Source organism: Macrotis lagotis, chromosome 2 (genome assembly GCF_037893015.1).
Source record: "Macrotis lagotis isolate mMagLag1 chromosome 2, bilby.v1.9.chrom.fasta, whole genome shotgun sequence".
NCBI classification, from domain to species: domain Eukaryota; kingdom Metazoa; phylum Chordata; class Mammalia; order Peramelemorphia; family Peramelidae; genus Macrotis; species Macrotis lagotis.
Window position 1 is genome coordinate 156782016 of NC_133659.1, and position 24515 is coordinate 156806530.

Sequence of the window (24515 nt, forward strand, 5' to 3'; positions counted from 1 at the left end):
ACCAACATCAAAATGGAGTTTTCAACTGCATTTCAGTATTCTACTAACTCTAGAAAAAAAATCATTGAGACAGATCTAAGGGTATTTTAACCCTAAACAAAAGAAACTGTATTAGTCTCTCACACCTATACTCTCAGGAGATGCTCTCTGCCCACCCCACCATCCACTGAAAATTGAATCTTTGACTTCAGAATGAAAACAGAGTTCTTAGTTTTCCTTGAAAAGGGTGGTCAATGACATTGGGCTTCAGCTGATTAGGAAGAAGAAATCTCAAACTTGGTTAGCAAAGAGCAAACAAAATTTTTTCAAGATTTTCCTTTCTAAAAGTGGCTAATGTTGGCTTTGTTTTGCAGTGGTAGTTTCTCTTAAGTCTTCCTTTTTGGGGTAAAAAAAAAAATCAAAATAGCTTAACTGGAAAGGAACTGAAAGAAGACAAAAAGTAATATTTATTGTCCAAGGTACTAGGTCCTGACTATAGGCTTCTGAAGTTGAAACTTTTTACTCTGGCTCTGTTACTGACTCATTGTGTGGTTCCAGGCAAATTATTTAATCTCTCTGTGCCTCAGCCTCCCCATCAGTAAAATGGGACAATTATTATCACAGTGTAACCTACCTCCACTGGCTGTTGTAAAAATGAATGGTCAGCCAATTAATGAGTATTAAGCACCTACTGTATGCCAAACACTTCACTAAGCACTGGGCACCAGAGATATAAAGGTAAACCCTACTCTCAAAAGACTCAGTCTAATAGAGCAGAAAGGTGTAAACAATTATGTACATACAAGCTATATATAAAATAAATTGAAAATAATCAACAGAGGGAAAGCACTACAATTAAGAGGGATTGGGAAACACTTCCTGTAGGAGATGTGATTTTAGCTAGTACCTAAAGGAAGCCAGGGAAGCCAGGAGGTAAAGATGAGAAAGGAGAGCATTCCAGGCATAGAAACAACCAGTGAAAATGCCAGGGATGTGAAGGAACAGCAAGAAGCCTTAAAAAAAAAGTTCTAGCCATCATTTCTGAAACCTTTGCTAATGAACCCTATCTATAGAACAGTTGATTGTACAGGATTTTCCACTGATCCAGTCTCCTGTTTCTTTGGTAATCAGCAGTGTATAGTTGTAGGATGGCTGGCCTGGTTAGGGGCATAAATAGGCATTGAAAACAGGCCTACTTTGACTACTAAAAAAAATCCCAAGTGCTCTAGCTTTAAGTGGGGCCATTTTTAATCAGTTATGTTGTGTGTTATAAGTGTCAGTGTTCTCATTGTTAGTTATTGAGGCATCCAAAAGGCAGAAACCCTTATGGGCTATGAGAAGAGATGGGTCAGGGCATCTGCCTCCTCACTCAAGATTGGTGCTCACATACAAACATAGATATACACACACATACACGCACGCACATACAAAATCACCCATGAGATAGCATGTATTATGACTGAGGGCCTCACACACCATGAGCATTCTTACATATGTGTGTATGAACATATAACAAGATACAAACCAAACTCAGATCTAAAAGGTAGTAACTTTAAGCATATTAAGATGTTTCTAGGTAATGGATAAATGCCTGGACTTCCATTGAACCATCTACAATGGGAGTTTACTGGCCCTTTAAATGAATTAAGCTGTTTTTAGATAGATAAGGAATTGGGAGATTAGTCAACAGTGTGGTTTCTTCTGTGGGCATCTATTTGTATTTTCCCAAATGGTCAAAGTTCATCAGTTGTGGATATTGCATGCTATACTTGAGGATAAAACCATGAGGCTGAGTCCCAGGATAAGCATCAGGCTCAGGAAAGATTTTTCTGGTACTTGTTTAAGTATGAACAAGACTGGGGCCACCTCAGTGTTGGAGGATAGGGAGGAGTAAGTGAGCTTTGGGGATGGAGAGAAGAGAGAAAGATGGTGGTTATGTACTCCAACCATTCCCCTCAACACTGTGGCTAGAAATAACTACTTTCTCAATCTGCAATGAATGGAAGCACAGCCAAGAGGCATCATGGGGCAAAGCAGAAGAGTTAAAATGCATGAAATAGAATTGCTGCTTTTTGCACAAACTATTGTATGAAGCATGAAAGATGTTAGTTTAAATGTTGGCAAAGGAACTTTAAAAGTAAGAAAAAAATTTTGTGTCTTGTTTGGTTGTAAAAAAAAAATTCCACCTCTCTTTACCCATCCTTGTTCCTCCTGTAATGTAATGTGGTCACTTTCTGTTGTTCATTGTTGGGAATTAGTAACAGTTGTTGGTCACATCTGTGCTCATGTGTTATTGGAAACAGGAGGAAAGGAAAGAAAACTTTTCTAATTTTTTGTATTGGTAGCTGCAAGCATTTGTATTTTTTGAATTGGAAACACAAGTGTTTTTTGGTCTTTTGGGGTCTGGCTGAACTTTATGTATTACTTTTTGGAAAACCTAAGTTTTACCACTGTCTTAACCAGATTTGAAATAAATTCTTTTGACACTGCCAACAAACTGGAAGGTGTGTGGTCTGTGATTACTACTTATCTTCAGATCTCTAGATTCCCTTGGTTTGAACTTTTTCTGACAGTCAATCCAATAGATCACCAGGTTAATGAAAGAAAAACAGTACTCTGTTCCTCAAAACAGCCAAGATATGTATTTCTTTTAGTGTTTATATTGTTGGTTTTGTTTTAACTATTAAATCTTTAGGGTGAATGTTTCTTTTCCCAAGGATAGAGAATTTGAGAATGTCCTTTTCCAGATCTTCAATATCTATGGCTATTGAAATAGCAAAAGTTGCAGTCCCTGCAGGAACATTCATCAGGTTTTATTTCCACAGGAGTTGCTCACCTCGATGGTGGCATCAAGGGTCAAGCTTGAAGGACTTGGGGGTGGGAGGGTTGGGAGGTGAGGAGTGGGTGAAGGGTTGAAGGGCACTGCTAGTTTCTGTGGCCTTTGGATTCAGGGTCCTGTTCTATCTCCTCCAGAGTCTGAGGGGAGTTGGTGTTCAAGGTGGTTTGACCTTCCTGGCAAAAACATCTTCTGCCTTTCCCTCAGAGTACTGGACTGACATACTTGTTCCCTCAGTGATAGATGAAACCTATAAAAACCAGTGTTGCTGGTTTTTAATATTCTATGGCTATCAATGCAACAGTCAGATTTTACTCTTGCTACATAGCTAGCCCATCTCCTTTTCTGATTATATATCTCATGAGTATTATCCTTTTACAGAATCTTTTTGCATGTAAATCATCTTTAGATAATGTACCTATTGAGACCCATTATGCATCTCACCGTGGTCCTTTGGATCCTTGAAAATTTTGATTCTTTTGATCTGTGATTCATAACCATTTATAATCACTACTATGTTAAAAAGATATTGTGGGGGCAGCTAGGTGACACAGTGGATAAACATGGGCTCTGGAGTCAGGAGAACCTGGGTTCAAATCCAGCCTCAGATACTTAATACTTACTTAGCTATGTGACCTTGTATTAAGCCCATTGCCTTGCACCCCACCCAAAAAAAATTATGATAAACCGAATGTGGAAAAGTAGAAATATTAAATTCAGATCATGATGCAATAAAAATTAGATTCAATAATGAACAATAGAAAGACATTAAAAATTAATTGGAGGGGTGGCGTAGTGGCGTAGTGGATAAAGCACTGGCCTTGGAGTCAGGAGTACCTGGGTTCAAATCCGGTCTCAGACACTTAATAATTACCTAGCTGTGTGGCCTTGGGCAAGCCACTTAACCCCATTGCCTTGCAAAAACCTAAAAAAACAAAAAAAATAAATTGGTTGAAGAACAAATCATAGATACAATCAATAATTTCGTTAAAGAAAATGACAACAATGAAACAAACCAAAATTTATGGGTTGCAGTCAAAGTCGTATAAAAGATAAAATTCATATCTCTAATTGCCTATACCAAAAAAAGAGAGAAAAGGCAGATCAGTGAATTAGGTGTGCAACTTAAAAAATCTAGGGAAAAAAAATTAAAAATCCCCAATTAAACACAAAATTGTAAATCCTGAAAATTAAAAGAGAAATTAATAAAACTGAAAAAACTATTGGACTATTAAAACTAGAAGCTGTTCTTATGAAAAAGCAATAAAATAAAAAAAATTGATTAATTTGATTTAAAAAACAACTAAATTATCAGTATTAAAAATGAAAGTTAGGGTTACTACTTATAAAGAGGAAATTAAGACAATTTTTAGAGGCTGTTTTGCCCAATTACATGTCTATAAATTTGACAATCTAAATGAAAAGTATGAATATCTAACAAAAAACCCAGATTAACAGAATAAAAAATAGAATATTTAAGTCAAGAATATTAGTCAAGCAGATCCAAAAAAATGCTGAAGAAAATAACATGTTAAAAACCAGCTTAGGTCAAATGGATAAAACAGTTCATAAAGTTATTGAGGAGAATGCTTTGAAAAGCAGAATTGGCCAGATGGAAAAGGAGATAAGAAAGCTCTCTGAGGAAAACAAGTCCTTCAGATGTAGAATGGAACTAAAGGAAGCAGAGGGTAAAGTAGAAATTGAGAGAATCCACCAATCTCCTACTGAAAAGATCAAAAAAAAAAACCACCCCAGATTATTATAGCCAAGTTCCAGAACTCCCAAGTCAAAGAGAAATTATTGCAAGCAGCCAGAAGAACACAATTCACATATTGTGGAGCTGAAGTCAAGATCACACAGGACTTAGCAGCAACTACATTAAGGGCTCATAGGGCTTGGAATATAACATTCCAGAAGGCAAAAGAGCTTGAAATGCAACCAAAAATCAACTACTCAGCAAAACTGAACATCCTCTTCCACAGGGGAAAAGATGGACTTTCAATGAAACAGGGGAATTTCAAATGTTCCTGTTCAAACAACCAGAGCTGAACAGAAAGTTTAACCTTCAAGTACAGAAATCAGGTGAAGCATAGAGAGTGAAAGAGAAGGGCAAATTATGAGGGACTTAATGATGATGAACTGCATGTATTCCTGCATGGAAAGATGATACTGATAATAGTCATATGAACCTTCTCATTTAATAGAACAGGTAGAAGGAGCTTTTATAGATGAAGCACAGGAGAGAGCTGAATTTGCCTTGCAAAAAACAAAAGCAAAAAACAAAACAAAACAAAAATGGAGTTAATGAGTGAAAGAGAAATGTACTGGGTGTAAGAGAAAGGAGAGGTAGAATAGGCTAAGATATTTCATATAAAAGATATTTCATGTAGCTTTTGCTATGGAAGGGGGGGAAGTGAGGGGGAATGAGGGAGCCTTCATTCTCATCAGAAATGGCTCAGAGAATAGCATATACACTCAATAGGATATAGACATCTAGAAGAAAAAGGAGAGGATGGGGAAGGAAGGGGGTGTGTGGGTGATAGAGGAGAAGGAAGATCATAGGAGAGAATAGACAGATATAACTAATGATGTTTTCTTTTTTACTTTTTGCAGGGTGCTGGGATTGGGTGGCCTGTCTGGGACCACCGGGCTGGATGATTGTTTGTCTCTGGGTGGTATGTGTGCTTGGGGCCTCTTGGCCCCAGGGCCTGTGCTCTGTCCACTGCACCACTCAGCTGCCCCACAGCACATTTTTGAAGAGCAACAGAGTGAAAGGAGAGAGAAAATATAAAAACAGAAAATAGAAAATAGAAATAGAAAAATAAAATAGAAAATAGAAAATATGTTAGTGAGGAGGAATGGGTGCAATCAGCAACAGCAACTGTGGAAAAATAACTTCTCTGATAGACATGATAAAGAATGTGATCCACCTGAGACAGAGCTGATGGTATCAGAACACAGACTGAAACTCATTTTTTTCTTTTTTACTTTATTTCTCATGAGGTTTTATATTTTTGTGGAGAGGGAGTATTCTGTTTACTTTTTTCTTTTTTATGTTTTTGCAAGGTAAATGGGGTTAAGTGGCTTGCCCAAGGCCACACAGCTAGGTAATTATTAAGTGTCTGAGACCACCTTTGAACCCAGGTACTCCTGACTCCAGGGCCGGTGCTCTATCCACTGCGCCACCTAGCCGCCCTGTTTACTCTTAAACAAGAATATTTTAGTAATGTTGTAAATAAAAAATAAATAAAATCTTAAAATGTAAATAAAAAAATTTTTAAAAAAGATTGTCAGAACCTCTAGATTTGGAACCAGAGAAGCAAAAGCCCTTTTAGAATTGTTCTGAGAATAGAGCATATTGTCCAAGAAAAAAATATCTAAGGTTAGATAATTACATGAAATATCTGGGACTATCCTTTCTGTCCTTTCTTTTCCCTAACCAACTGTTCTGCCTGCTTGGCTCCAGCCTCCAAAGAACTAGAAATTCTTATCTGATCTGTTTTAGTTTCTACTCCACCTCTCCCACTCCTCCCCACACCCCATCCCCAGGCTAAGAGAACATTCAGTTAGCTGTTGTATTAATTAGGTTGGCTTGATGTTAACTTAAGTTTTCTTGGTTACTTTGGTAAAATGTAAATCTCTCTTCTCAGAACCAGTCCATTGTGAGCCCTCTAGTAATTCAGTCTGTACCTGACTTAATGTAATTATGGAAATTGTGAGAAAAACTTTATCATATTGTTTAAACCTGGCTCATTTAAAGTAAGTACCTGCTTCTAAGTGAATGGACAAAGAAGCCAATATCAACATGAGACAGCTGTCCCAAGATTCCGGATGAGAAACTGAATCTACTGTCTTAGTTTTTTTTTTTCCTCTTCCCTTTTATTATGTACCCAACCACCAAGACCCTAAGGGTATAGAAATTTATCTTACCCTAGAGAAAAATGAGAGGAAATGGATAGGATAAGTGGGGGGGGGGGGGGAGTAGATGATAGAAGAGAGGGAAGATCAGAAGAGGGAGGATGGACTTATGATAAAGAAGGCAACTCATGCCAGAGATGGAATCTGATCACAGAGTGAAGTACCATTTTTTTCTCTCACTTCATTTCTCTTAAGGTTTCTCTATCTTTTGGGGGGAAGGGGGTTTTTGTTTACTTTCACAACAAGATTAATGTAATAATATGAAAAGAAATAAATCATAGAACACATACACACACACACACACACACACACACACACAAGAAAAAGAATTTTGGGAAAATGACTTCCCACAAACCCAAGAATACCTGTATTGTCCTAAGAAATGCTAATAACCATGAAAACTACTCAAGATCTAAGAATGACTATGCGTGGGCCAACCCCTTTCATGTATGACCCCAGCCTTAGCAGCATTAAGACCCTTTCTAGGAAGGGAGGATGGTGAGCTTCCACCTGCAAGCATCATTTTCCTCACTCTGAAATTAAACTTCTTTTTGGTCCTGACTCTCCAGTCTTTAGACTACTCTGTTTACAAGTGAACTATCTTGTACTGATTTTGTGTATTTAACTACTAGGTGTCAATGTGGAAAATAAAACTCATTTACTGTCAATTCATTCCTCACTAACCATCTTTAAGGCAAGATCAGGAACAGAATCTTCCCAGACCACAACTCTACCCTTTGGTGCAGGCTCAGGGAGAGGTCTTCCCTTTTTGGGCCCTGCCTCATTCTCCTTTCTCTACTTTAACTTTCTTGGAAGTCATGAGAAAGGAGAATTCCTCAGCTCTGGGGTACTAATGGATACAAAAACAATAGACTCACATATCTAGAAGCAATAATGGTCCCAGATTCATACATACTCCTTTCTGTACTATCTAAAGAAGCAACTATGGATAGAGCTTTGGCTCTGAAATCAAGAAGACCTGAGTACAGATCTAAACTTAGTCCCTTACTAGTTACTTAATCTGTCTGCCTTAATCTGTCTTTGCCAATTCTAAAATGAGGGTAATAATAGTACATTCCTTGTATACCTTGTATGAATCAAATTAGATAATATTTGCAAAGACTTAGCACAATGTCTAACACAATAGGTTTTATTTAAATGCTCATTCCCTCTATTCTTAGGGAAAATCATAGGGTTAATAAATATAATAGTATAACCTATATAAGATTTTTTCACTGTCAGAGGGAGAGGGGAAGGAAGGCAAGGAGGGAAAATGTGGAACTAAAAATCTTACCAAAAAAATTAATATTGAAAACTATCTCTGAATGTAATTGGAAAAATAAATTTATATATTAAAATGAATAACTAAGTAAATATAATATCCTAGATAGCACTTAGACACAAAACCAGCAAAACAACTTTCCAGCTTTACCTCACTATAACTAGAACACTCATTTTTGGTCACCAACTATAGAAACATAACAGAATAATTGAAAGCCAGACCATCATTTATTTAGAGAAATACAGACAAAAAATTTATTGAAATAGTAAAGTTGAGCTTAAAAAGGAAATTGGATTCTTTTTCATTTTTTAAGTCTTTTTTAATTCTCAAAGGGACAGAAGAAAGGAAGTGGAAGTAGGAGGGGAAAAGACACTCAGTCCCCTAGATTATAGGGGTGGAGCTGTGTTGGTCATTTTGGTGTTGAAGCCATTGTTGCTGCCTCTGTCTTAGTCTTTCCTACTATATCTATGGGCATCAATTCTCATCAAAGACTTCTTTGCAAGCATTCTACAAAGCTTCCATAAGCTCCACAGTTCAAAACCAAGTAATGGGATATTCTTTCTATATTTTCCATGATTAGGAAAAGAAGCAAATGCTATAAGCACCAGAATTCTCAGTGTGGGTTCTTTCATTGAAAGATCACTTCAGTTCTCTATACTCACTTTCACATTCTGTGTATACTTAGATGTATTTAGTATGTCTCCCCCATTAGAATATATAAGCTCAGTGAGGGCTGGATTAATTTCCACAGCAACTCAAGAGTATATATTCTGCAATCCTGCAGAGGATTTTGATCTTAATGGGAAGAAGTGGGCAGCAAAAGTAGCAGACAGGGTTAAGTGATTTGCCCAAGGTCACATATGTATCTGAAGTCACATTTGAACACAGGTGCTCCTGACTCCAGGGTTGGCCCTCTACTCACTTTGCCCCCTAGCTGCCTTAAAGGAGCTAGGTGGCTCAACATGAGTTACACGGGTTGACCCTTAACAAGTAAGGTCTACCTCCATTTCCCCCCCCAAACAATCATTATTCAGACCTTCAGGGAGCATCCCAGCAATGTGTATGGAATCCATACCATGGGATCTCCGGGCTTATCTGCTTACCCTTGGAGTCTGCTTGCCTCTGGAGCCTGCTTTGCATCACTCCCAAATCTTATATCTTTATCTGTGTTCCCATATGAAGTTCTTGACTTGGATCTGGAACTTTCTGGTAGGTACCAGTGTGGTCTCCTTTTTTTTAGGATTTTGCAAGGCAAATGGGGTTACGTGGCTTGCCCAAGGCCACACAGCTAGGTAATTACTAAGTGTCTGAGCTCGGATTTGAACCCAGGTACTCCTGACTCCAGGGCTGGTGCTTTATCCACTGCACCACCTAGCCGCCCCAGTGTGGTCTCCTTTACAGCATGTTTATTGTAGCTACTATACCCAGAAGTTGTCTTTCTTTTTTCTATTATATACATGACTGTAACTTTTCTCCAACACATAGAGGGGTTGGAGAAAGGCTATTTCTGTACTTCTACTATATGCACATCAAATTGGGGTATATGGGGCATTCAAGAGGACTTGTGTGAGGGCTTGCCAAGCTCTTTTCAGGGATCTACCTCTGGTGCCTCTACCTGATTCCCCCAACTCTCACCTGTGGCCCCAAGAAGCTGTAGCATTCACAGCAGTCATATCCTGGTAAACTCTCTCACCAGAGAGGAACCTCAAACTTGTCAGCGAGTTAAGGGATGTCAATCCCAAACATGTGAAAACTTTCCCCCAGCAGAATGGGTAGATGAGAACAATTTGTTCCAATGGCTGTGAGGGTGGCTGAAGCAAGGACTGTGGAGTATTTGGTCAGCTGCCAAAGTCATCAAATGCATCCTGTTGAGTCTAGAAGGGTGAAGTTGATGACTTTGTGCTCACTTAAATTCAATTCATGCATATATCACTTGTGATATTATTGGCCCTCTTTGAAAACAAAGGACAAATGTATCAAGTTGCCCCTTCAGCAAAATAATATTGATTCAATCCTACTGATTTAGAAATAATGGTATTGTTTGTCATTCTGTTTTACTCTTTTCTTGTTGACTTTTTCTCCTGGGTTTGCTTTTGCAAAAAAACAAACTGTAGATCATACATTATTCTTAGTTATTACCCATTCCTCCTTCCCTCCCCCTAAATAAAAAACAAGGTAAAGCAGATAATGTATCCTGCATATAGTCATGTGAGCAGAGTGATCAAGCAATAGTAGTAACAATGACTGTCACTTCCCAAAATGAAAGAAGGCAGTTAAAAATATCTGGCTGCAAATTAAAGCATCGCTGAGGGACCACTTCATACCTCTCACACTAGCCAATATGACCAGAAAGGGCAATGCTCAATGTGAGAAATCCAGGACACCAATGCATTGTTGGTGGAGTTGTGAACTGATCCAACCTTTCTAAAGAGCTATTTAGAATAATGCCCAAAGGACAATAAAACTGTGCATACCCTCTTATCCAACAATACCACTAACTGGATCTATAACCTGAACAGATCATGAAAAAGGGTAAAATCTCACATGTACAAAAATATTCATATCAGCTCTATTTATAATGACAAAGTGTTGGAAATTGAGGGGATGCCCATCAATTCGGGAATGGCTGAACAAATTGTGGTATGTGTATGTGATGGAACATTATTTTCTATTAGAAATCATAAGGAATGGAATTTCAGAAAAGCCTGGAAAGACCTGCATGAATTGATGCTGAGTGAGATGAGCAGAACCAGAAGAACATTGTATATCCTAACAACATGGAGTAATGATCAATCTTGATGGACTTGCTCATTCCAACCATGCAATAATCAGGGGCAATTTTAGGGGATATGTAATGGAGAATACTATCTGTATCCAGAGAAGGAACTGTGGGTTTTAAACAAAGACCAAAGCTTATCAAGTTCAATTATTTTTATTTAATTCATCTATTTATTTTGAATTTTACAATTTTTCCCCTAATCTCACTTCCTCCCTCCACCCCGCACAGAAGACAGTCTGCTAGTCTTTACATTGTTTCCATAGTATACATTGATCTAAGTTGAATGTGATGAGAGAAAAATCATATCCTTAAGAAAAGAAATAAAGTATAAGATAGAAAATTTACATAATAAGAACTTTTAAAAAAATTTTGGTCTTTGGTTTTTGTTCAAACTTCACAGTTCTTTTTCTGGATACAGATGGTATTCTCCATCACAGATACCCCAAATTGTGCCTGATTGTTGCACTATGAAATGAGTAAATCCACTAAGGCTGATCATCACCCCCATGTAGCTGTTAGGGTTCTACTAATCTCGTTCAGCATCAGTTCATACAAATCCTTCCAGGCTTCCCTGAATTCCCATCCCTCCTGGTTTCTAGTAGAACAATAGAGTTCCATAATGTACACAATACCACAATTTGTTCAGTCATTCCCCACATTCACTCAATTTCCAATTCTTTGCCACCACAAACAAGGCTACTGTGAATATTTTTGTACAAGTGAAGTTTTTAACCCTTTTTCATGATCTCTTCGGGGTACAGACCCAGTAGCTGGATGGAAGGGTATGCACATTTTGTTGCCCTTTGGCATAATTCCAAATTGCTCTCCAGAAAGGTTGGATGAGTTCACAGCTCCACCAACAATGCATCAGTGTCCCAGATTTCCCACATCCCTTCCAACATTGATCATTGTCCTTTCTGATCACATTGGCTTGTCTGAGAGGTGTGAGGTGCTACTTCAGAGAATCTTTAATTTGCAATTCTCTAATAAGTAGTTATTTAGAGCAATTTTTTATATGACTGGATCACTTTGATTTCCTCATCTGTAAATTGCCTCTGCATATCCTTTGACCATTTGTCAGAGGAATGAGTTTTTTTAAAATTTGACTCAGTTCTCTGTATATTTTAGAAATTAGTCCTGTCAGAAATACTAGTTGTAAAAATTGTTTCCCAGTTTACATTTCTTTTGATTTTGGTTTATAGTGGTTTTGTCTGTGCAAAAGCTTTTTAATTCAATATAATCAAAATTATCTAGTTTGTTTTTAATGTTCTCCATCTTTTCCTTGGTCATAAACTGCTTCCCTCTCCATAGATCTGACAGGTATCACCTTCAATTATTGTACTAACATTATTTAAAGGGTAAAAGCATGATCTAAAAAACTTTCCTATTTCCCACTGGAATCTTGGATTCTGTTCTAGGAAGCCAAACTAGTTAAGTAAGTTTCCTATACCATGTTGCCTGCACCCCAGCTGTCATTTTCATTTTCTCTCCCATAGGAATCTTAGCCTTGTCGCCTGGGAAGCTGGATTCTGATGGGGGGACTTTCATTTTATCTTGTCCCAAACCAGGTCCCAATACTACTTCCAAAAAGACTATATCTAGCCCTCTTTTTGGTTTCCTCTCCTCTCATTAGAATGTGGGCAGGGATTGTCTTGTTTGCAAGTTGTCTTCAGAATTTATCTTGGGTTTATAGGCCTCAAATCACTCTGGTTCTAGTGGATTGACCAACAGCAGATCCCAGGACAAGCTCCATTTGGTCATAGTTTGGGTCCTGATTGGCTAAAAGCAAAAGAAAACAGCAATTGCTTCTGTTTTGGTCAGAAACCATGAGGGTCTTCCTCACCCAGATTGATTTTATTTTTGGACTAGGTCAAAGAAGCCACTCTCTCTGCCTCATTTTTTTCTCACCTAGTCTTATTCACTGAATGGGAAGTCTCAGTCAAAATAAGAGCCATTAAAGATCTAGCTTAAAAAGGTTAAGGTCTCTTACTGCATTCAGGGCCATCTCCAGTCATCCTTATCTATACCTGCTTACTGGACCCCAGATAGCTCTAGAGGAGAAAGTGAGGCTGATGACTTGATGACTTTGCACAACTCTCCCTCCACCAGTGTGAACACACACACACACACACACACACACACACACACACACACGAATCCCATTTCTTTGCATGTCTTGGCATCACCTCTCTGAAGTCAAGGTCCTTCTGACAATAACTGTGCCTAATGCATAATAAAAATAAATGGTTTCTCTTTCTCTCCCACCCTATCCCCTTCCTTTCTTCCATTTCCTCTCACTCTTCTTAATTCTGTGTTATCTGGCTTCTGACACCTGAAAATTGAAACCCTTTCCAGAGTAATTTATGATCCCTTAAACACCAAATCTAATGACCCCTTCTCAGTTCTCACTCTTTCTTGATCTCTCAGACATTACTGACTACCCTGTCTTCCTGGATACTCTCTCCCTGATGAGTTTTTGTCACACTATTCTGTCTTGGCTCTCCTACCTGTCCAACTCCTACTCAATTTCTCTTACTAAATTTTCATCCATTTTACTCCCCCCTAATTGTGACTATACAAGGCTCCTTTCTCTGAGGTTCCTTTACTTTTTTCTCCCTATACTCTTTCACCTGGTGAAATGGTCCTTAAACCAAGAAATTTTACTAAGTTTAATGATAGATCATCTCTGTGCAGATGACTCCCAAGCTTAGTCTCTCCCAAATTCCAATCCTGCATTCCAAACAGCATATTGAATAGTTTGAACTGGATACACATTTCAAACTTAACATGTCCAAAACAGAGTGAACTATCTTTTCAAAAACTATCTCTTACTTGTGATGAAAAATACCATCCATATTCAGAAGAAACTGTAGAGTCTAAATGAAGACCAAAACTTATTATCTTCAAATTTTAAAAGTTGTCTAATGTCACTTTTTCTCTAATGTTTTCTTTCTTCTATTTGGATCTGCTTCTTCTCCCACAACATGTTCAACATCGATCTATATTTAGCATAGTATAAATATAGAGCTTATATCAGATTTCCTTCTGTCAGGGGTAGGGGAGGAGGGAAGAAGAAAAATTGTAAAATTCAGAACCTTGCCAAAAAAAAAAGGAATGGTAAAAACTACCATTGCGTGTAATTGGAAAAACAAGTATTTTTTGAAAAAACTATCCCTTATTAGGCTCTCCCAATAACCACTGTCAACCTTGGTGTCATCCTTGACTCCTCATTCTCACTCATCCTAAGTAGTCAAATCTTTTTCTTTTTATTTCCACATTTAATACATCTATTCACAATTCACTGTTCTCACATCCACCATACTCCTCATTATATCTCAATTGTATCAATGAAAAAGCTCTCAAAACTTACTTCCCCATTTCAGGTTTCTTTACACCAATCCATCCTCTACATAGCCACTAGTGATTTTCCTACAGCATAATTTTGACTCTTCTGAACTCTAGTTTCCAATAGTTCCCCTGTCAATGAAAAAAATCAATACTAATATTATATGCACTTTAGGTTCACCATTTATACTAAAATTATGCTTAATTTACCTTTTTAAATAAGTTCACATAATTTAGTTTATAAATATCTACCTATGATACAACCTGAATGTATACACACACAATCTTTCTATATCCAAGTTGTTTCTAGCTTAGACATGTCCAAACTGGTATAGCTACTTATGCTATCCAACCCATTTTCTTTGCCCCAAGAAGACATCAGATGAGTTATCTTGAACAAGGAAAGATCACACCATACAGTTTAAGCGAAGGTTCCAGAATTGTTTGGTAACTAAGTTCATTCCCTCATGGGCAACTCCTCTCACTCCTATAGGAAACAAATTCTTTCTCAATGGAGAAGGGTGGATCCTAGTTATTAATTCAGGTGGGTGGGGAGTTCTAAGAACAAGAGCCAAAATCAGTTATCACCCATGTTTTCAAAGAGGTTTTTCCCCAGGATTTGGAAAGGGCTTTTTGGAATAGGAAAGTATGATTTTTTAATATTTCTAGAGAAACTGAAAGGGTTTTGTTTTTTTTAATACTTAAACACTATCATCTCCAGGATCAAATACATTCCTGTTTGGGATTTGTAACCAGGCTGTGACCTACCTTCCTAGCTTATTACATATTATTTCCTTCCATGGACTCTATGGTCCAGCTAAACTGGTTTTCTTGATGTTCCTCATGTATTAGATTCCATATTGCAATATACCTTTGTACTCACTATCTTCATTGCATGGAGTGGTGCTCCTTGTTTTAGAATCACTGGTTTTCTACAAGATTACACTCAAGAACTTGGCTTTGGCAGACCTTTTTCCTCACATCTGCCTTCCTGACTAGGTTATCTTGTACCTGTTTTGCACATACATATATATCTAGATCGATCGATCTATCTAGAGTAAGTTGCTTGAGGTCAGGGTTAGGACTTGCTCATATGAGGTGCTGAAAAATCTTGGTCGGGGATTGGTAAAAATTCCTACCCATCAGATTGCCTAGGCTAAAGTGCTCTTCTATTCTAATTTCAAGACTCTCTTGAGGAAGGTATTCACTGAAATCTTTAAGTAAAATTTTTGCCTGAACTCTTTCCCCTTGGTCCAAAATTGCTCTTAAATGGTAAAATTTATTTAATTTTTAGTCACTTGTCCACTTCTCCCATTCTCCCTCATGTTTTACCTAACTTCCAATTCTGATTAATCTCAAGCATCTTGCTCCTGCTAACACTGAGGCTGTAGCTTCCTTGGTCCTGTAAAGATAACCATAACTCAAAACTCAGATTTTTCTCCAGCAACTATCCTGCCTTCAAGGTCACTGATCTATCCAATAAACACACACACACACACACACACCCTCTTAGATTCTTTTTTTTTTTTTAGGTTTTTGCAAGGCAAATGGGGTGAAGTGGCTCGCCCAAGGCCACACAGCTAGGTAATTATTAAGTGTCTGGGGCCGTTTTTGAACCCAGGTACTACTGACTCCAAGGCCAGTGCTTTATCCATTATGCCACCTAGCCACCCCTCCTTCTTAGATTCTTAATAAAAAGGTCATCCAAACTGGTTCAGTTGTAAATTTGAGGAGCCCTTTCCTAAATACTTGACAGCACTTGACTCAGAAAAAAGCAAGTATCTATCTAGATCGTCTTTCCCTAAAAAACAGGTAAGAGAATTACTGACTGTATTAGCTAATATTAGGAAAATTGCCAGCATCAACTACAAGTGGTGGTCTTGTTGCAAAGTCCAGATTTTCTTCCAGGCCAGATCTCGCATTGAGGGGAGAAATCATTGCGGAAAAGGTACCTACTTTCCTCATCATTACCAGCTATGAGGGCTTAATAAGTGCCATTAAGAGATGAGATCTGGGGGCAGCTAGGTGGCGCAGTAGATAGAGCACTGGCCCTGGAGTCAGGAGTATCTGAGTTCAAATCTGGCCTTAGACACTTAATAATTATGTAGTTGTGTGGCCTTGGGGGAGCCACTTAAACCCAATGCCTTGCAAAAAAAAAAAAAAAAAAAAGATGAGATCTGGGAGTGGCAGCACCCCATCTTACTTCCAACACCATCTGAAGAGACATCATCTGGAAAAGCAGCTCCTGTAGGGAAAAAAGCCTATGAATGCCAACCATGGACCACTTATAGGGCAGGCAAAAACCTGTCTTTGTTTTTCAGTTATTTCAGACTCTATTTCTTGGCAGATACTGAAATGATTTGCCATTTCCTTCTTCAGTTCATTTTACAGATGAGGAAACTGAGGCAAATAGGGGTAAGTGACTTGCCCAGGGTCACACAGCTATTAAGTGGCTGAGGTCAGGTTTAAACTCAGGAATTTGAGTCTTCCTGACTCCAGGCTGAGACTCTATCCACTGCCCCAAAGCCCATCTGGCTTAAACAACTGGCCACTCTAAAGAGACAGTAAGAAGTATATGCCAGACAAGTCAAACCACTGCCATATTGACCATCATCTCCCTTCACTGTCTAATGTAGATGGATCAGAATCCTGGATTTAAATCCAAGAGCTTTGAGAACAGCAATGCTTCTAGTCCAGGGCCCTCAGCTATTATACTAGAAAACATCCCCTATGGAGATGCAGCTTGGCAGCCACTTCTTTAGCTGCTTCAGTCAAGATTCAGAAAGAGAAGCTGTTGCCATCTTGCCATTGTCAAATTGTTCAACATTACAGTTAGAAACATTGAAACAGTATGCCTTGCTACTGCACTCAATGATCATGGGACATTTCCATCTAACTTGCAGCTGAAACTGTTTCTCCAATTTGAATGTGAGCCTCTGGAGAGCAGGAAATGTCTTTTTGTCAGTTTGTTTCCCAGAGCTAACTATGGTGCTGTATACATAATAAATGATTAATAAAGGGATTATTCATTCATTCAAAAGGAATTTTCTCTTAGTACTACTTTTATAGAGTACTGCACCATTTCACTAATTCTCAGATATTAGATGGAAGGACAGTAAAATGTATGACAGAATTTTGCTATAGCTCTGTAAATCTATCCTATTAGTGTGTGAGAGAGCCTTTATGGGTTGTTCATACCATATTGCCTAATTATTGGACTGTTTTTTGGTACTCTAATTGACTCATCATGCCAATCAGCAATCATTCTCCAACTTAGTCTAGCTTAAATCATTAGCTTTGAATGGTTCTTTTGAGTTTTCCAATTGGAGAAATGTTCCAGTGATAGATATGGTCATATGTGTCTCAGAGGTGAGTAATTCTAAGAACCAGGGAGCAGAGTTCCATGATAGAGAATGGTACTGTTCACACACACACACACACACACACACACACACACACAAACACACACACCACACACGTTAATATAGAAGCATATGATAATGTATACAAAAATATGATTTACTCATCTAATGAAGAGGAACTGAGAGATGACTAATCTACTTGACCTTTAGCAGTGAAAGTAAGGTCAGATTACTATAATCTGTTAGGTCATCTATGCCCTACAGAAACTGGGAACAACTCATACTCATGATTCAGAGATAAACTGTACTGGACAGTAATCTACTCTTAAAACTTTTAGTTATAGATCACTGCACTGATATATGCTGCACAAGTAAACAGGCAAGATCTAGCAACCTGGTCACCAGCCCTAGTACTGGGTACCAAGATAATCAAGCAGGGAAAGAAGTTCCATTAATTCAATAGTTTTTAAAAATGTAAATAAGAATAAAAGGACATTCAGAAGGAATGCAGATAAGCAGCAAACTTTTGAAAGTAATATAGTTGAGCCTCATGGTTTCAGGGGTTGGACAGTGTTAAAAGGCTTTCAGTCAGGGAGACATGTTTAATTCTCGTTTCAGATCTGTGTGAACCTGAGCAAGTCACTTAACCTCTGTTTTTTATCAATTTCCCCATATGTAAAATAGGAATAATAAAAGTACCTACCTTTTTTGAGGGGGGGTTATGAGCATCAAATGATACATTTGTAAAGTGACTGGCACAGCCCCCATTATCTATTACTACTACACATGGGAATGAATGTGCATTTGGGGGAAAGTGAACTATTTTTTTATAATTAGTCATATTCTGGTGAAAACTTTTGTAAGCTTTCTTGAAGTCAGTTTATACTTTATAACTCAGAAGAGACAGAAAATGATGGTATAGTGGGAAAAAGAGAATCAGATTTGAAGAGGACTAAGTTTGAATGCTAACATTGTTCCTTACTGTCTATGTAAACTCGAGCAAGTCACTTTCCCTATTGGACCTCAGTATTCTCATCTATAGAGTAAATGGACAGAATCAGATAATCACTAAGGTCCTTCTAAGCTCTAACATTCAACTTAAACTTTCTCTAAAATACATTAGAAACTAACATGCATTATAAGTCTTTCAGGACATATTACAAACTGGTCATTTCTGGGTTTTGACCATCACAGTGTCTCACCACTCTGAAATGTGACATGAAGGACTGGATGATTTTTTTTATTTCCTTAAAGGGTAAAATGAGTCTCAGGAAAATGCAGAGATCACATAGTTAAGTATATATCACTCCCCCACTTCCTTCAAACCCCTAATCATTAATAAAAAGGTAAAAAAAAACACTTGAATGTTTTTAGTAGCATTTTTGTAGTGATGGATTAATATCTAAAGAAACAATCTGAAAGAAATGAGGAAGGCAGAGGTATATGGCCAGAATTTTATGAAATGATGATGAGTGAAACAGAACCAGGAAAATAACATATTCATGGAAACAGTAAAAATAAAACAATAGAAATGGAATCCTACATGATTTCTCTCTTATCACATTCAACTTAGATCAATGTATACCATGGAAACAATGTAAACACTAACAGACTTCTGTGGGGGGTGGGGGGAGGGAAGAGAGATTAGGGGGAAAACTGCAAAATTCAAAATAAATTAAATCAAAATAATAAAGAAATGAAATCCTAGGAAATGATAATGACTGAGTTTGACTTCAGATAAGGGACTGAAAGAAGGCACTTTTCTTTCTTTGTGGACAGAGGTCAAAGATGGTTGTGGAGCACAGAAAACAACATTGGACTTCAGTTATCTATTGCTTTAAATGAATTCTTTCTTTTTCTCTTTTTTGTTTCCTTTTGTCAGAAGACAAAATAGCTCTTTGGGAGGAAGGATATAATGAAGATGATGTAAAAACAAAAGACACCAATAAAAACATACTTTTATTAAATAAACCATTTGGAAAAAAAGACCTAATAATAATAATGTAAAAAGAAGCATTCATAAGTGAATTTATGTACTCTTTTAGAATAAAGGGGTTTACCTCAGCTTTTCTTTTTTTTAGCTGATTCAGTAAACCTTCATTTCATCATTTTAGAAGAATTTATTTTCTTGATATCCACACTACTCAGAATCAAGGTCCCATTTTTGAATTTTCCAATTTGTCCTGCTGATCTTGTTGACAAAATACTGGGAGTCAATTTCTCCTTTTTGGATTTCCTAGGTTTAAAATAAGAAAAAAGAGGATATAATTAAGCCGAATGATGATACACAAATAATATCTTGTATATGATAAATGAAAAAAAAAAGACTTTTAAGTAAAAGGTTACCGAAATGAAGAAAATCAGAGCAAAAGAATGAAATTATGAAATTATGAAAATTAATCATGTTCTATATCACACAGTATTGTGTAAAAGAAAATGGAAAAGCCACATAAAAAAAGATAGTCCCAAAGTAAAGATAATGAAACATATTTCCTCTAATGGTAGAGGGATAGGAGATCACAAAGAGAATACTGTATACACTGTAAAGAAAAAAGGCATCAATAAAATATATATTCTTAAAAAAAATAATCACTTTTCATTTTACAAATGAGTAAATTGAGGCCCAGAGAGGTTACGTGATTTATCTAGGATCACATAACATGGCAAAGCCAGGGAGGTGATAATGTAGATAAGAGTGAAGGGTCTGGAGTCAGAAATACCCAAGTTCAAATCTGGTCTCAGATATTTACTGTGTGATTCTGGCAAGTTATTTAGCTTTGCCTTAGTTTGCTCATCTGAAAATGGGGATAATAGCAACTCCCTTCCAGAGTTGTTGTGAGAATCAGTGAGAAATGATTGAATGAGATAAGTGTAGAACTTTATATAGTGGCTGAAACAGAGAAGGTGCTCACAGTAGATGCTTAACAAATGCTTATTCCATTCCCAAAAACAAAGAATGAGAGTGTCCTTTTCAGCTAGGCTGAGACAGTCTCAAGAGACATAAAAGTGAAGACAACAAATGTGCAGCCAAGGTCTTAGAGGAGGCCTTAGAAACAAAATAGTTTCACAAAACCGTGAATTGCTTGTGGTGCTGGCAAAGGTCAGAGTGAAGAGGAATCTATAAGGTTGTGTTACTGCAGACTGTAACAAAACTTGTAATTTATCTTATTTTTTTCCTTTGAAATTGGTCCTGAGTTTGGAAGTGTCCATCTTGGTTCTATATCTATCTCAGATTGCTGTGTATAGCCAGGGGCTAATTTCAAAGGTTTGTGAGCCTATCTAAAGTTACTGAATATTCTGACAAGAAGATCTGTGAATCTAAAAAGAGGTTCAGCTTGTGGAAATGGGATATATTGTTTGGGGGAAGTTTCTCTGCCTTTGTATTCTGACATATAAACTGAGGATAACATAATTACCCTAACCTATACTGAAGACAAAACCAGATGAAGTAGGACCATAATCAGATCAGTAAAAAAATATAGTTTATTAGGAATTTAACTAAAGACTTTTTGAAACACAGGTTATCACTCACCGATTATCCTCTGAACCTTTCCTCTTCTTTTTTCTGAGAGTGTCTGTGACCTGGGCCTAATTTCAGAATTTCAAAGAATAATTATGTCAAAGTAGTTAGCAAAGTTCCCAAGTCAATACAAAATATTGATTCTAATAAAGACATTTACAGTTTATTTCTAATAGGTCATTCAATTCAACAAATATATGAAGAACCATACATGTATAAAATTCGCCAGAACTAGAGTAACAAGGAAAAGAAAAAGTAGTAATGAAAAGGAAAATAGAACTTGCAGACCTCAAATTCTTATTATGAAGCAGCCATAATCGAAACCCCCTAGTATTTCTTGATAACCAGATCCAAATCATGCCAACTCCCCTCCAATCTTCTTTCCCACCTCCTCTTCCGCCCTAAACTAGAACTCCAACTCTTGGAACCACTTGGAATGTTGAAGTCTTCCTTTAGTCTGCTGGGAACTGAAGCCCTACCATATTTCATTGTCACCAGCTCCAAATTATGGCACTTCCACTCAGGTCTTCAACCTAATCTGCTCCTCAGTGGAACCTGAAAGTCTACCTCATAAACCATTGTGGGCTTTTATCTTATATTGCTAAGAAATTAAGCCTCCACTGTGTTTTCCAGCTACCAGTTCCATAGCATGTCATTGGGTCATAAATTCCCCTTACTCTTCTTTTCATCTCCACTTATTTTATTTTTAAACAATGTAAGTTTTTTTAGAACAATGTAAGCTTTTAGAAAGTGAAGTCCTTGAGGGCAGTCTTGCTAGCCTATACTTGCTACTCTTAGCAATGATGCCTAGCACATAATAAAACAATAAATGTTCTATCTACTAGTTGAAAAAAAATACAAAAAGTAAATCAGTGAAAGAGACAACGAAGAATAAGAAACAACTCAATAATTGAGTAAACTCAAAAATGAATTACATAGGAAAGAAGTGTGTATTTGATAACAACTGCTGGGAAAAGTGGAAATTAGTCCAGCAGAAATTACATGTTACACCACAGTCTACAATAAATTCAAAGTGACTTAAACATATTTATATGCTTTTTTTCAGTTGTGGATAGATGAATGCTTAATTAATTAAAAATAGAGGTGATTAGAAAAGATAAAATAATTTTTGATGAATTTGTAGAACTTTTACATTAAAAAATTGTTTCATCTAGGATAAGAATGGAGGTAATTGACTAGGAAAAATATTTTTATCAACTATATAATGTTCCATCTTACTAATAATGAGAAATATAAATTAAGGCAACCCTCAGATCCCACTTTACACCCAGCAAATTAGCAAATAGTAAAAAGTCCATATTCTTTTGCCTATATACTCCACTGCTAAGCCTTTAACCAAAGAGATCACCACCAAAAAGAAAGGCTCCAAATACACTAATATTTATAGTAGCACTTTTCATGGTAGCAAAAAACTGCAAACAAAATAGATTCCTATATATTGAAGTAAGACTGCATGACTTAGCAGAAGTTACTTAGCCTGCTTGCCTTAGTTTCCTCATTTATAAAATAGTTAATAAGAAAACCTATCTCCCAGAGTTGTGGTGAGGCTCAAATGAGATAATTGTTAAAGTCCCTGGCACATAGTAAGCATTATATAAATGAGAGTTACCAACAAAATCATCCTCACCATCATCATTTTAGTGTCCTTCCTCTACAATCACCCCCAATTTATCCTGTATCCATTAGTTGTAGATTTGCATTATCACCTTCATCAGACTGAGAACTCTTTGAGAATAGAAACTAATTTTTGCCTTTCTTTGTGTCCGCACCATTTACAATAACATTGGTACATAGCAAGGCTTAATAAATATCTGACTTGACTTCCCATTCAGAATTAAACTGGCAGGCCATGGTAACTTAAACACACAAAATCTTTTCAAGGTATAAAAATCAATAAAAGAAAAAGATCATACCCACCATTCTTTTCTCTTCTTCCTTTGCTGCTTTTTTTTCTTTGATCTGCTCTTGCAAAACCTTGTAATTCACGTGGTTATTTTTTGGAGGCTATAATGAAATAAAAGGGACACACATCACTGACTTTAACTCAATGGCAATTTTGAGACAACTCCCAATATAGTTTCCCAAAAGTCCCTTTCAAAATCTGTCTTTCCCCCTTACCACCTAAATGGCACCTAAAGGCACAAAGGAACACCTAACCTTAGCACCCAGCATTATGGCTCTCTCCTGCTCCAGAATCCGTTCTTTCCCTTTTTCATAACCAGTGATCCCAAAACGATACACTTCCAAACGGGCCTGTGAACAGAACAACATCAAACACTAATTACCCAATTTAACTCCCTAAAGAAAGAATGCTATTCCAGAGAAGATGCTGTCTGTACTCTTACATCTAGAATTATCTACAATTAATGTTACTAAGCTATTTGAAATAATTCTTTTATGCTGTTTTAAATCATGTTTTTCTTTTCAATAACAAAAAAGGATTCCAGTCACTTCAAAGAGCAGTATGAATGTATATAGGAAACCACCTCCTCAAATCTTCCAATATCCCTTTTCCTGCAAAGAATATTTATTCATTCATAAGGGCAGGATAAAGCTAAGGGCAACTACCTCATAAATCAATGAGAGAACTAAGAATAAAATTCAGGATTTGTCCAAAATTTATGGCCATTCATCCTCTGAAATTTCTTCGCAGCATCTCCAAGTTGCATACCTTTTCCAAATTAAACTCTTGCATACCCACATCCTTCTCAAGGGCATTGATCTTGGCCTAGAAGGAAAAAAAAAGGGGTTTTGTTTAATCAATTAATTACTATACTGGTGTGATATCCATGACTGTGGCCTCCATAAGTTTGGACAGATACAAAAACAATTTTTAACTATGGCCAAAATGTTTACTTGTCCACTCTTATTTGTCAACTCCCCTTTTCCCTATCAGGAAATAATCTTCTACCTTGCTCCTCTCGTTCTGCAATTCATCTATTTATTTATCAAATGGAGTGACAGGGCATCTATACCTGGGATTTTAGTGATGCAGGGAATTCCTCATGAATAACCAACTCCACCAGCAGTTTGGCCGATGCTAAGAAACAAATATTTTTAGGGAGTTGTCTAAGGATGCTGAGGTATAGGACTGGCCAGTATATGTAGAGATGGGTAGATTTGAACTCTGGCTTTCTTAAATCTAAGATTGACTCTTCATCCCCTATTCCATGTTGCCTCATAGTGCTCATATCCCTCTCTTTGCCTCTACTCTCATTTATACCTACCATCTATATATTATTTAGGAATGCCTCTGAAGGTCTCCTTTTCCTTCTTAATTCCAATGACTTTATCACCATGACTCACTCTGGAACTTCACTTATTCCCCCAATATCATTTCCACTAGGTTAAGGTCCCATTTCCCATTCACAAACTTTTTCTGGACTCCATTTTGGAAACCAGTCTAGACGAGCCCTGGTTAGTTGTCTCTCAGCTGAATTATTAACTTGAATGACTTTGCTCCCATGGCCTTT

At 37.2% G+C, this 24515-nt stretch overlaps 1 protein-coding gene across 2 annotated transcripts in view; it reads right to left on the reverse strand.

Moving 5' to 3' along the window:
• Nucleotides 1-10992: 10992 nt before the first annotated feature.
• Nucleotides 10993-24515, reverse strand: part of FSAF1 (40S small subunit processome assembly factor 1) — a 40807-nt gene continuing 27284 nt past the window's right edge. Inside the window, exons 3-8 of one of the 2 annotated variants that reach the window (XM_074223052.1) lie at nt 23714-23770; nt 23200-23295; nt 22960-23046; nt 21034-21089; nt 19562-19737; nt 10993-12573 (exon numbers count right to left, since the gene is read on the reverse strand). In XM_074223052.1, coding sequence (XP_074079153.1) covers nt 19599-19737; nt 21034-21089; nt 22960-23046; nt 23200-23295; nt 23714-23770 — 435 coding nt within the window. In that variant the 3' untranslated portion in view covers nt 10993-12573; nt 19562-19598. Of the gene's footprint in view, nt 12574-19440; nt 19738-21033; nt 21090-22959; nt 23047-23199; nt 23296-23713; nt 23771-24515 lie in introns of those variants that run through there. The other variant, XM_074223051.1, reaches the window with a different exon arrangement.